Source organism: Gallus gallus, chromosome 13 (assembly GCF_016699485.2).
Source record: "Gallus gallus isolate bGalGal1 chromosome 13, bGalGal1.mat.broiler.GRCg7b, whole genome shotgun sequence".
In the NCBI taxonomy this organism is placed as follows: Eukaryota; Metazoa; Chordata; class Aves; order Galliformes; family Phasianidae; genus Gallus; species Gallus gallus.
In genome coordinates, this window is record NC_052544.1 from 12,030,080 (window position 1) to 12,044,506 (window position 14,427).

Genomic DNA, 14,427 nt, shown 5'->3' on the forward strand with positions numbered 1-14,427 from the left:
AAGTGACAGCGGATTGCCATCAGCATCCCTACAGATGATCTCAGCCCACGTTCGCCCAAGTCTCCCCGTGCCCAGCTCCGTGAAGGCAGACAGACAGCCCACCCTGCCCTGGCAGCCAGAGCTGAGGAGATGGCTTAGCGCTCAAGTTTTAAACATTGAGGAGAGCACACGGGATAGCTTCCCACCTTCCTTGGTGGTGGCTGCCACTGCTGAGCACCCAGAGTCCATTGGAGCATGCCCAGGACCCACTCACTCTTTGGCTGCCCCTCTCTGTACCTCAAGGATTTCACACTTGGCAGAGATGCCCATCAGCACCCTCGCTGTGGCTGGATCTTACGGCAGGGCAGGGGCATCTCACCAGACAAACATGCAATTAATGGAAAGCTACAGCCCATCCCTGCCAGCAGCTTAGCACCCTTAACCTCAGTTTGATCTAATGAGAATCGATGCGCTGATTCATCAGCCCACATCAGACCTTTTCCCATAGCAAAATCTAAGGAGATATATTTCTATGTAGTACCTATTTTGTATTAATCAGATTGCGTCTGATCACTAAATCCAGGTTTCTGTTGGCTTTGCTTACTTTAAGTAGTCATGCTGGGATCTACAGGGGGAAAAAATCCCAAAGCATTTACATGAGATTTCTGATATTGCAAAAATAAATACCAACACCACATCAATTACACGCTATTACGGGGCTGGGCTTACTTAGACTGCGGAAGTTTAATTATAAAAATAGCGTTTTAATTGATTACTGCTGGAATAATTACAGCAATACCTTTCCAAGAAATAGCGGCCACCGTATGTTTGTCAACAAAGTAGATTCCTTTAAATTAAACATGCAATAATTGTTTAATTGAGCCAAATTTAGTTCCTCGTTTGAGAACATTCGGATGTTTGCCTATTCCTCCCCATCTCTGAGAGGTAATTTAGGAGATAAAAAGCAATCTCCAGAAATACTGTATCTATATACGTAAGTGCCCAAGAAGAAGAACAAAAATAAATACTTCATTTCATAGCTGATCTGGATCTAAGCTTGCTGCTATTGATAAGAACATTAGAACAGAGCAAGTGATCATTGCAAATCTCTTCGTAATTGCTGCTGGGAGGCTTTCTTTCTTAAAATATGAACAGACTCCCATCCGTTTTCTAATACACAGAATGGATTCAACTGTTGACATGCTAGCAGCACCCAGAGACCCTCTTCAGCATGAAGACCTCACACTGCTTACAGCTATGAACACAAGGAGGGAGAGGGATAATTAATGCAATGGTTGCTTTGCAAGATTTCATGCAGCTGAAAAATCCTACCATGCTTCTTTGCAGATCTCTGTGTTTGGGTGTGCAATTCCTGAACATTGCATCTCAGCAACCCGGCACCCGGTGTGCACAAACACTGATCAGTGCCCCAGCAAAGCTACAGGGCTCACTGCAGAACAGGGGGGTTTAGTAGCTACTCATCCCTTCGAAGTGGCATGAGTGTGCAGGGATGGATTTACCAGGTTAGTGACCCACCTGGAACGAGCATCACTGCCTGTGCTCACCCAAGGGCTGCTGCCAAAGGCTGAAAGCAGAGTTTCTGCACCACAAACTAAATGAAGCCAAGGAGCTGAGGCTGAAACAACTTCTATCCCCCAGGGAGCTGCACTGTGCACAGGATGGGATGTACATTAAACGTGCATGAATGGAGGCTGAGACAAACAATAAGAGAAAACTTCTCAGTGCTGCATGTCTCCACTCAATAGCCCTGTATTCCCTTGTTGCCAAGAGCATATGGTGCTGCTGTCCACCACAGAACTCACAGGAACAAGTATTTACATCTCTGTCCTACACTTCAATCCTGTGTCCATGCAGCTGGCACAGAGCATCCCTCTTCTCTCAGCTCCAACCTGCAGCATCTCCTGCTGCACTTGGGCTGCCCTGAGCACAGCCAGGCTCAGCAAAGCCGAGCAAGACAGTTTGCTGGAGACTGTGCTGAGGTCATAGCACACTTTTCCAAAAACGCTGAAGTCAAAATCTGAGAATGCATCTTTAAAGCTGATCAGAATGATTTTTCCCTGTTACATCGCTGTGCAGACCTTTCAGTCACACCACCCCATCGTTTTCCCCATTAGAGACAGCTGGCATTGCTATGTACTTCTGCCAAAGAAAGGGCTGTAAGTTCACCTTCTTCCTAAGCAATCTTGATAGTCTTCAAAGAAATGACACAACATCTTTGATTAAGGATGCTCAAAGCAGCAGTTGTGCATACTCGTTGCATGTCAGAGACCACTAAGCCACACCACAAGCCGAGTTGCAAACACAGAGCCTGCTCCTTGCCATATATTCTGTGGGATAGAGGTGAATTCAGGAAGATATTTCAGCTATTGAAACGTGCCCATGTCTCAGAGCTAATAACATCAGCATCAACCACATCTGAAATATGAGGTCACCACATGTTGTATCTACTACTTTTCTGTTCTCTTAATATTCACAATTAAAATCATAATTTGCTGATGTGTTGTGCACAGGGACAGCAGAAACCTCAGGCTGACACCACCCTGAGAGGAGGCATTCACAATCCCTGCGTAACAACAAGACGACCACAACTGGAAGCATCAGAGAACCCAAAGTAGTTGGGCTGTCACAGCAATGATACAGCAACAACAGCATCCTCCTGACACCATACAGATATATCGCTTCTGTGGGCATTGCTGTTACCAATTTATGATCATCACTCGCACATTGTTAACGTTTCCCTATTACTGTCACCTGTGCGCAGATGGGAGCATCTCATCCTGTAAATTCCCTCACTGTCACACCAAAGCTCACCCAGCCTAACAAGCAAGCAGATCTGTGTCAGGCAGAGGTAGACAGTGTCACAGTCGATACCGAGATACATTTTGCATATGATCTCCTTAGACAAGGTGCTGTCATTTTGCTGTGGTTCATCCTACCACTTTGTCATTGCCCACAAGCTGCCCAACAAGCCTTTTGCTTCTGCCATCGTCGCCGATTCTTTATCTATTCCCTATTTTGGATGACGCTGCTTCAGGCACTTGCCACAAGGACAGTGTTTAGCACACAGGGATGGCTCCTATGGGAAGGCAGGACATGTCATGGGGCTGGGACCTTACCAGGTGCCCTGCTGGAGCTCCCATAGAGGCAGCACTCTATCTGCATGCAGGGTCCAAACATCAACCAAAACCATCAGGGAAAGAGGTGATTCCAACGGCAGAGAAACGCTGTGTTCTCTATCTCCATGGGAACAAAAACTGGTATTATAACTGGCAGCATGGCCAGCCTTCTCTCAGATGGTAAGGACCTCTGTGTGGGCAGGGTTTTATTCCCTGTAAATAAACAGATCTTCCCGCTGATATCCAGCCTTGGCAACTGGGGAGGGAAATTGCTGGAAGATGAGGAAGGAGATCATTCCTGGCAGAAGTTCTAGCAGAAGAGTATCTCTCAACACGTTCTGCTGTTGTTTTGTTTACCCCAAGAGTACATGGACTAACACCTTTTGTGCTTTCAAAACAAATGCTGCTTTCCATAGTCTTGAAGGACTTGGGAAGTTTTTAATTAAAAAAGAAAAAAAAAAAAAAGAAAGAGAAAAAGGAGGACAAGTGAAGTTGGACTGTGCAGAGAGCTTTGCTGGTCTGATCTAGGACAATGTGCCCTACATAGAGCTCAAATATAACATCCTTTGGGAGGCTGTCTTGCTTCCATTCAGCTTTTGTGAGACCACCCCCACCCCCGTGGTACTAATGACAGACTTTTTAAGCACAACTGGTATCGTGGCCTTGCTATGATTGCTAATGCTGTAAACAAAATCATTTCAGGCAGGCGCAGAGAGGGAGGGACAACTACACACAGATGGAGAATTTATTCTAGTGATATTCTTGCAGTGTCTGCTTTCTTCCTGCTATCAGCACTGAAATAGCTCATCCCCGGCCACAGTCAGCAACTCTACCCCAGGTGGGTGACATTTTCCCTTGATAGATACAGCCTTTTATTCCTCCCTATTTTTTTAGTTTTTCTGCCAAGGAATTGCCATTGGACTGAGCTGATATAGCTGCTCTTTCTTGATGGAAATCTTGTAGATAGCAAATAAAGGGATATTAAGGAGAATAGAAAATCTTTAGATATGTCATTAGATAGCCCAGTGAAAGCAGAGCCAAATTATTGCTCCTCTCTTCTGTGCCTTACCGGCCAAGAAATTCCTACAATCTTGTATTTGTAAACCCTCCGACAAGAAAAAAAAATCAACTTATTTTTCTTTAGAGCCTTATGAATTCTCCTTCTCTACATTCTTGGGTGCTGTCTGTAAAAGAGCAATTTTTCTTTGTGTATTTCTCAGCCCAGACAACAGCTTTTGTCCACATCCATCCCACTCTCCACCAGTGAACTGCAAAGGGGATGTTTCAGTGAATCTAAAGGCTCCTACAGACATGATCCGATATCAATCCAACAGACTCTGCGAAGGGAAGGAATTTCACTGGTGCTTGAAACTGCAACTGTCTTAGCTCTGCCTCTTTGGGCATTCCTCTTATAGTAGATCTGGACTTCACTTGCATCAAGGCGCGGTTTTCCTCTGAATCTTTATTAAATTGCAAGGACAGATGGCTAAACTGGGGCTGGAGAGGAAGTGGTTCACACTAAACAGACCCTGTGAGTGGGAAGGGGTGCTTTCGTTGTACAGCACAGCTATAGGGAAGACGGGAATGAAACCTCAACGAGGAATCAGACAGAGGTTAGAGAAACACAAGGAAAGGAATTGTGGAGGGTTCTGTACTGCTTGGGAAGCACTGAAAGAAAATGCAAGGCACATCGAATCACTGCAGCGCTACCTCAACCCTGTGTCCTAACACACCCCAAAATCACTCAGAAATCCTGTGCATTTGGGGTTTTCTTACTTGGACCCTGAAGGAGAATGGCACATTTTTAGCACGACGCTCCCTGTTTCACATACAAACATGAACAGTCAGGAGTAAATGAAAAAGCAAAGAAAGTGAAAGCGCGGCAAACACCGCTACTTACAGGTGTAGGTCATCTCAAAGCTGTCACTGATGTTCACAATGTCGATCTGGGGAAGGAGCTTAGGGGGTTCCGTGAGCTGAGACAGCGCAAACCTAAAAGCGGCATGTTCCTGGGATTGCTGATTAGGAAATAACCCCCCTGGGGAGAAAAACAAAACAAGAAGAAAGGTCTTAAGCACACCTGTATTGGTAGACCTTCTGGTCTGAAACGTTCCTGCAGAGGGGTCTCCAGGGATGCCACTGCATCCCACCTGACCCAAGGGGGTCCATGCCCGCTGCAGACAGGCTGAGAGCAGAAAAGCTTCCCATTCTGCAGTGCCTGGACCACATGCAGGAGCCCTGATGCACCCTGAGCCCAGCAGCCCCCAGGGTCGGGCTGAAGCTCAGGGTTTGGCTTTCGACCTCCTCACCCCTCCTGAAACTTCAAGAAATAGAAATGGAAGTGCTGCTAGTGCTATGAAAGAGGAATCTGACTATTCTTTCCTCTTGCTCTGCTCACAATGAGGCCCAATTTGAATCTTGCTCTCCAGGCTTGCTCCCTGAGGGGCGCAGAACAGCCCTGCCAAGCCTGGCCCCACACTGGGCACATGGGGACACAGCTGTGTAAGTGCTGGATCGAGCAGGGCTCACGGTACACACCTGCTGCTGCTGGAAGTGTGATGCATAGAAAACCCCTACATTTAACAGGTGACGGCGGCCAAACTCAGACTGGGCAGGAAATCGAAAGCCTTATCCTGAGAAATATCCATCCAAACAGAAGCACAAAAGAGCCCAGAACCACGGGACAACATTAATTAGATGGAAACTGGAACCAGGCTAGACCCAGCTCGGAGCTCATCTCCCCGAACGGACCTGGGATAACCCAGCCCTGGGAAAAGTTTCCCACTGCTCCTTCAGAAGGAAACTCGGCTTGCGGCAGATCCCTTCGCAGCCTCCAGAAGGATGCTGATACATTTGGACCGCCTCGCTATCTACATGCATTTACAGGGAGTACTGCTATTTGCATGATACAGGGAGGGAAACAAAGCACTTGAAAAGCAGACGGAATTAAAATAGAGAAGCAGGGAGCATACATTCCACCCCCCCACCCCCCTCCCCCCCCCCAGGGCAGGTGGCTTTGGGAAGAAGCAAATATGCGGAGATCTGCTTGCTCGCTCGTCTTCTGTATGGAGGGCATCTCCTAGGTGCGTGGAATGGGCTATTTGCGCACGAATATCCCCCACTCCCCCGCATGCCCCCCTTCTCCTGCCTAATCATGGGTGTCAGAGGAATTGGATGCTAGTAGCCCAGTTAGGCTATCATCCGTGTTTGCTGGAAGGGAGAGAATCTGGGATGCTGCGTGTATTTGAGGTATGAGGGAGGCAGGAAGGGAGGGAGGCAGGGATGCAGCATCAACAGCAATAAAAGCAGCGATTGTGCAGGGAGGCTAAAGCAGGAGTTGACTGAACTTGGTGGATTAGCGATTGATTGGCATTGTAAGGGGAAGGGAGGTGCAAAAGGAAACCGGCATGCAAAGGAAGGGAATTTGGGTTACAAATCATCGTCAACAAAGATCAATGGGAGAGTAATAATAAACCTGGGGCTGAGGAGAGAGGAGCGCTGAGAAGTTGCAGGGAGGGAGAAAGGAATCAAACAGGCAGCGCTGGCACACAGGGGAAGCAAGTAGCATGAAATGAAAAGAGACTTCAGCGCAAAATCTTCCTCCAATAGCTCTGCCCTTATTCTTTAGCAACAACAACAGAGAGCGCCTGTTTGTTACCTCTCGTCCCAGTTACCCACAGATGAGAGCATCCTCACAAAAATGTATAATGCAACCGCTGATGTTGCAAACGCAGCAACGCACAATGGCAGCCCAGATATTTCACAAAGCAAGAACGGAATAATCTTTTTTTTCACGCTTCCTCCATTTCAGAGGCACTTTTCTCCCTGTGTGCTGCTGTGTACCGGCATTTATTCTCAATCCTCCCCTCCCCCAAAGAAAAATTGATACATCTCTGCTCTCGCAAAGCTCATATCAACACGAAAATCCAGCGCACGCTGTCCCCCACGTCTCACACACACACGCACATTTTCCCCTTTGCAAACAGACTAACGGGTCAGTGCTCCCCCACCCCCCCCCCCCCCCGGCCCCACTTCACCCCACTTCTTGCCGGGGAACATCGCTCCCAACCGGCCCCGAGCTCCACACTCACCTATCTGGATATTGTTGGGGAAATTGGCCCCTAACACCACCCCTAGGAAACTGGTGCAGAAGAAGGCAAAAATGTGCTGCATATTCCCTTTTGCATTGGCGAAAAAGAAGCCCAGTTCCGAGCATAGATTTGATTTTTCCCCCGCTCTGCTCTCTTTAGCTGCCACTCTCGCCTCCCCTCTGCTGCGCCTTCTGGATTGCGCGTCTCCTTCTCTCGGAATCCAGCGCTGAGACTGCCGCTTACCAGCGCCTGATAGCAGGATTAACTGAGCCCTGTGAGAAAGAAAGAGAGCCCGCTCCTCATCCACATCCCTCCCCCGTCACACACACACACACACGCATGCACACCATGCGCTGCCACCGCGCTCCTTTGCCATCTCCGATGAGTCGGAGCTCAACAGCTGGGCTCCCCCTGAGCCGGCTCTTCCTCAGAGCCCTGGTTGAGGTCTCTAAGGGCAATCCCCACCTACCCCCAAATTCCTGGCTCCCCCCACACGGCCCCTCCATTTCTCCTGGCAGGAGCTAACGGGAACCTGGGAATCAGTAGGTGGCAAACTCCTCTAGAGAAAGGGCTTCTACTCCTCTGCCTTCATCCAGCACTCGCCAGCCTGGGCTTTCACCCCTGGGTCCAGGAGGTGAATGGATCCACCTCTATAGGTTAATAAAAAGGGATACAACCTGCAAACGTGCCTTGGAAGGCAGGATTTCAGAGCAACAACCAGAGATCCTGAAGCAGGAAAAAACAAATCACCCTCCCCACCGCACACCTTCCTGGCTGCACCAGTAACCTGCGCAGCATAACACCCCTTCACTTGCTGTGCTCACCATCATCAGCACGATCAGACTGGGCAGGTTCCTGAAGTTAGGGACTTTTCTAGCCTGAAACATTGCAGGAACTGTTTTGTGGTGGTTCTGGTGAGGCTGGAGCTTATGTGACCATAAACAGCTTTGCTTAAAAGCAAAAAGGAGAAAACAAATCAATAGAAGTAACAACAATAAAGAACAGCCCTCAGGCAGCACTTGGGACTTAGAAAGATTTGAGGTCAAATTGTTGTGAGCAGAGAGCCACAATCTCAGAGAGGACAGAAAATTCATCCATTCTCCTCTGAGTCCCAAAGTCCCAAATCAAACTTGGCGCCTCTTGCCAGAACCCAAATAACCAGGTCTGGACAGAGACATTTTGCCTCTACTCCTTGCATCTTTACTGAACACGAGAAGTAAATGACAAAGAGGAAACACAGAAAAAATATTAAAAAGAGGACTCAGATGTCCCACGTTCTGGTTTGGTGTGGGGTGCCTTGCCCTGATCCCCTCTCCCCACCTCCGCAAGCTGGTGGTCAAACAGGAAAAGCATCAACGAGTGGTGACCAATGTGCTGTATGCACCCACATAAGGAGCTGTTGGGCAGACCAGGACTCTTTGCAAATCAACATTTGAGATCCTTTATCTTTTTCCATACATTTCTATGGATTTCACTGTGACTTCAGGGATGACAAAACTCTTTAACACCCACGTAAATGCCAGAGAAGGTGCAGGGATTGCAGTGCTGCATTTAAAAGCTTGCATCAGAGCAGATTTGTACTGATGCCTACAACTTTGTCGCCTCTTACAAGGACAGTAAGGACAGCTGCACTGCAAACAGACCAGAAGACTGATATTGTCCCTGTGGCAAGCAATAAAACATCCTTTGAGAATGAATTCATTTTTTTCTCCAAGCTTTTCTCAATCAGAACAACTCTCAGTATCAGAGACTTGCAGGTTCATTAGAACGATTGTCAGGGCATCCAGCACTGACTTACAGCAGCCAAAAGATGCTCCTACCTTGTCCCACTGGCTGAGTGACCAACAGCCCATAGTCACATTAAGCAAATCACATCTACATCTGCAGTGGATAAGCAGCACATACATCAGACACCCATCTCATTCCTTGTATAACTTAAGCAATGCTGATCTGAGGCTACGATAACATACTTGTAGGTTTCGTATATTCTTGATTTCCATCCAAAATTGAGCAGAAACAGCTGCACTTGTAATCTGATGAAAGGTACTGCAGGATAACCAATGCAATAGGAAGATGACAGCATGTTTTCAAGACTCCCAAACAGCCCGTCTGGTAATAATAATAGTAGCCATAACAATAAAATATTGTAATTGCCCCCAGAAAGCTTGCACAGTTGCATTAATTAATAATGCTGCTTTTGTCTATAAACCTCTCAGAGTGCAGGTGGCTTAATAAGGAGAACCACACCAGAGTGTAACAAGATAAGTAGTAATAAGACCATTATTTTAAGAATGTATTAATTTCTTTTTTCCCTATAGATAATAGCATTTCATTCAGAGTTTGTTAGCACAGGGATGCTAGGAATTAACTCCAGCTGCTCTGAAGATTATTTAAATCAACATTAAAGCAATATGGCTTCTGAGCTTCCAAAGTTAGTCTTTGGAAACCGATGGACCTCTGAGATGTCACAAGAGTGGTCATAACACAATGACAGACCAATCCATCTGTCAGATAGTGCTGGGCTCTTTGAGAGAAAAACCCAACTGAATCATCAATTGAATGACTTATATTTCTATTAAAAAGAAAAAAAGAAGAAGAACAAATGTTTCTGATTTCAGAAATCAAAGAAAAACATGCAAAATACATGTATATTGCATGGTGCCATCTGGATCAGGAGGCAACTAAAAGTACCAGGGAATGGAATTAGGAAGAACCCTATTTTGTCTTAAAGGATCCATAAGAAGTAGGTGTGACAGGTGGGCATCTGGTGCTTAACAGGGAGCATCTAACAAGGTCTTGAGAGATTAATCCATGCAATTGAGTGTGATGAATTAGCTAAAGACATGTCTAAGACAATAAGCCTTCCAATTTAACATAGGAAATATTGTAATGGAATTTCAAAAGAGTGTAGCTGGTTTGCTTAAGATCTTCGCCAGACGTAAGGACAAGAAAAGGAATACATCACAGCTCCTGTTCTCGCTGTGCTCTGCTGGCAGCTCACCTTGCTGCATGCAGTGAGAACTTTTGCTCTCACCCATTTCTGCTCTGAGGTTTTGCACGCCAGAGAGCTTTGTCTTTAGGGGGGCTGTCTGCCACCTTCCTCTTTGCTCTTCAAGGCACCAAGTTGACCATGGGAGCAGAATGGCCTATGCTATCAGAGCTTTTGTTTCCACGATAGGAAATAAGTGGTTGTTGCAGCAGATATATTTCTGTACCAGAATCCTTGGAAAAACAAAGGACTCATTCACATGCAGAAGCCTCCAGCCTTGAAAAATGAGGGAATCAACAGAACTCGGCATCTGTCCGAGACCTCCCAGAAGAGTTATTTCCTCCAGCGCCCATTGTGTTTTACATGATTCTTCTGAATGTCTTCAAAGAGGCTATTGAAATACTACTATTTCTGAAATTTCTATTATTTTCTAGCTGGACAATCACTATAGGAGGCTTTTGATAAACGTAATTATAGTGATTAATTTAAATAAATTCCAAATACAGACTCTTGTACGGGTTTTGCAGAGTCCTGGCATAACTGAATGCCAAAGGAATGCATGCATTTCTCTTCCTGCCTTGATCACATCTATTTTGTTATTTTGGATAACGTACCTCTCAAGGAACGATCAGAGAGCAGGTGCTGAGCACAGCAGGTGCTGAGCAGACAGACTGGGAATTCAAGATGAGAAAAATTTGGAAATGATAATAATGAAAAAGGAGCTGAAAGAATGGTGAAATAAATGTCACAGGAACCTCTGGAGGAGAGGCTACCTCATGTCCCCCCAGTGCTGTTGTCCCCATAAGCAGTGTTTGCTACAGTAGGCACAGGTAAAGAACACTTGCTTCAATCTTTTAAAACTGGAGGGTATTACTTCTGTCATTGAAAAACTGCATCTACAAACTGTAGTCCTCAAATCATCTCCGGAAGATCTCCCACAACAATAAATCAGGACTCAGACACCAGTGGTCCCTCTCTTCTTCATGCAACAACCAGAGCTGTCAAGTGAAAGGCTTTGACATCCCAGAAGCAACTCAAAAATTAAAGCAAGCATCAGCTTCACTCTTTCCAGTATCCACTAAAGTACAAAAACAAAGAACAGAGGATACGCATTTGTAGGATAGATATCTGTAAGTTGGATATTAGGAAATCTCTGAAAGAGTAGTGATGCATTGGTACAGGCTGCCCGGGGAGGTGGTAGGGTCACTGTCCCTGGAGGTTTTCAGCTACCACCAGATATCTGGTGACAACAGCACAAGACATTGTTTCTTAATTTACTGCTTGCTGATGGGGGAATCATGATGTGTGCTGAAAATGGGGAAAGTTGACTTTTTCTACAAACTGTGTAAGAATATGTTTCTGTTGTGATCCTGATCGGTTTATTACCATATTTATAAGAAATGACTCCTTGCTCACTGTGGGATAATTAAGTAAGTAAATGGACTGGAAGATAAACCCGTCAATCAAACTGGCATTGAAAATACTTTGCATCCTTCAGCTGGAAATTCGCGAGCAGCAGCCGGCAAATGGATGTCGTGCAGCAGCTCAGACTGCCTGTGAGTACCAGCAGTGTGGCAAAGACCAGGGCTCCGTGATCTGGGCTTCGTTGTCACCCTGTGTGGCGGTGAGCACAACAGGGCAGCAGCTTTCCTGCAGCCAAGTGGGGACATAATCAGTGCACTTAGCTCAAGTCAAATCCAAGCATCAAATGCCAAATTTAGACTTGCTACGCCTTTTTTCCCCCCCATGGCTTTTTCCCTGCCATTCAGTTGGCCCATCTACAACGGGTGTGCTTCTGTGAGGTGGGCTCAGCTACAGACTGTTCAAATGGACAACGACACCAACAGCACTGTGCTGGGTGTCTGTCTGCAAGAGCACATCTGGAAATGCTACAGACCTATGCAACAAATCCTGAGTGACCCCTCTACTTAAAGAACATCTGCAACCCCCAAATGCTCTCTTCCTCACACACAGGAGGCTGCTACTACTCGTTATTTTTCTGGTGAATGGCTGGTTTATAACTACTTGCGGAAACGCTCTGTGCCCTAGTCTCATTTTATGTTCTTTGCTGACTCATAAACATAAATCAGAGTTGTGGGTGGGTCCCTGCTTGTTATTAAAACACCTTATGTTTCTCTGAGCCTCGCCAGAGGAAGCAGAAATTACTGGTAATGCGTTAAAGTTACAGTAGGTCTACTGCTTGAGAGCATAATATCCGATTATTGCCATAGATTGCGCTATTGTGGTTTTCTTTTCCAGTTGAAATGAAAAACAAATTAATTAGAACTATTAAAAAGAACATTGAAAATACACACGAAGAGAATCACTTATTGTGAAAAGGCAGACGGATCGGATGCAACCTAAATCTGATGTTCTGATTATCAGCAGTTCAGCAAAGTTCTCATATGCACTAAAAGGTTTCCTTTCACCCAAAGATCCTGAAATGACGTGAATGCTCTGAATGAAGTCAAATAACGATCAAGGTGATTATACAGCTTAATATTGATATATGAATCAACCCTCATTTTTAATCCCTGGCATGAAACCCAAGACATGCAGAAAACAAATGCGAAATGAGGAAAATAAAAGGATGCTGATTTAGGAAGGAGAAAACAACAAAGCAGCAGCAGCAATTGCCGCAATTCAAACAGCCTTGCAAAGATCCCATCATTACCATCTGGCTCAGCGCTTCCCAGGCTGCTTTGCTAACACGCGAGATAAACAAGCGTGTGGGCTGAGCTTCAAGGTGCCTGATCTTGGCCTTTCAGAGGAATCGAAGCTTTAAACTCCAACAATGGAGTGAAGAAAGGAGTGCCCATTGCCAGCCCTTGCAGCACACCCAACTGTAGCAGCCTCCCTGCAACCAGGCAGGAACGGGGAAAGCCATGCACAAAAGAACCTAAAAGATCACTAGAATTATCAGCGCTTTGTTGTTCATTTCTGCAATCAATACAGACATTCACGTCACTTCTTATTCCCTAATTGCTACCCATCCTTCATTTCTGAAGGAAATAGGAATTGCTGTATCAGACCAAATCACGCAATCATGTAGAAGTCCCTCCCTCTCACTGCCCCTATCAGCAGTGCGTGTGAGCTGTTGGGCTGGAGCTCACAAGGGCCAATAAGTGACAGGACATATACGCCCATGAAATCCTACAAGGAGAGGTTTTCTTTATTGTCACATGTGGGATCCTAACAAATAACCCCAACACCCTCCATATGTTGTCAGAAGTCACTATGATGTATGATGCCAGTACATAATTCTGTAAGAAAAGATCTTTTAAAAAAATTCTTAATAACTGTAGATTGAAATTGATTCCAGCTTGAGAGAGAAGCTGAAATTTGCAGTTTCTGAATAAACAGAAAATCCAACATATCCATTTTTGGAGAAAGCCCTGAGAAGAAACAGACAGGCTTCAGGATGGGATACATGAAATCATCAGACTTGGTAAGAAGAGAATGAAAGGAGTGGCAGCACTCAGCTGAAAGAAGAGACGATCAGGGGATGAGAAGCTCCAGGTAGTCTAAGTACTGCCCGGCCTAGAGACACTCAATCTGCTGTCTCTGATCCTCTTCAATAGCTCCAAAAACATTTTTCAAGTTCCATAGAGTAATTTTCTACAGATGTGTGGCAGAGGCCCATAGCAGTGGGATGCCCTGACTTTCAGCTACTCTACTGGAGCATCCCAGTCCTCTGTGAGTCCTTAGTGTCGCTGCGACGTGCCAGAGGGCACTGCTGCCAGCTCTGCAGATGTGCAGTCGGAGGGGAAGAGGACACATTTGGCAGCAGTGGCAGCTCTCCCATGTGCAGGCAAACTGCATTTTATGGACACTCAGTAGCTGAGCTCCCATTGTGAGGCTGATCCATTTGGGCAAAGAGCTGTAAAGCATCGTGGGTGGGTGAGGATTTGAGAGTTATCTATAATTTCTTTGTCATCCTTTAAACATCGCAGAAATGAGAGAGACCTGAGGATAGAATCAGAAACAAATGTCTCCTTTAAAAAAAAACCTTCCCGTTTTCCAGGCTGGAAGGGAGAGATAAGGGAGATAATACAGGCAACGTTTCACTACATTTCTGGAGATGTCCAATATTCAGACTTTCTCTGCTCATCAAGATTTTTGCCTGAGACTTTCTGTACATCATAAGCATAGATCAGTGCTGAAATACAAACAAAGGCGAGACTTCCTCTGTACTCCAACAGACCCAGACAGAAAGAACAGAACACAGAGA

The 14,427-nt window shown here is 45.8% G+C and overlaps 1 protein-coding gene across 4 annotated transcripts in view; it reads right to left on the reverse strand.

Moving 5' to 3' along the window:
* Nucleotides 1-7,480, reverse strand: part of GRIA1 (glutamate ionotropic receptor AMPA type subunit 1) — a 109,912-nt gene extending 102,432 nt beyond the window's left edge. For 3 of the 4 annotated variants that reach the window (XR_003077528.3, XR_003077527.3, XM_015293755.4), the window contains exons 1-2: nt 7,208-7,480; nt 5,017-5,154 (exon numbers count right to left, since the gene is read on the reverse strand). Coding sequence is in view for 2 of the 4 variants with exons in the window: in XM_015293755.4 (XP_015149241.1) it covers nt 5,017-5,154; nt 7,208-7,289 (220 nt within the window). In the remaining 2 variants the exon portion in view is untranslated. The remainder of the gene's footprint in view (nt 1-5,016; nt 5,155-7,207) is intronic. The other variant, NM_001001774.2, reaches the window with a different exon arrangement.
* Nucleotides 7,481-14,427: the final 6,947 nt, after the last annotated feature.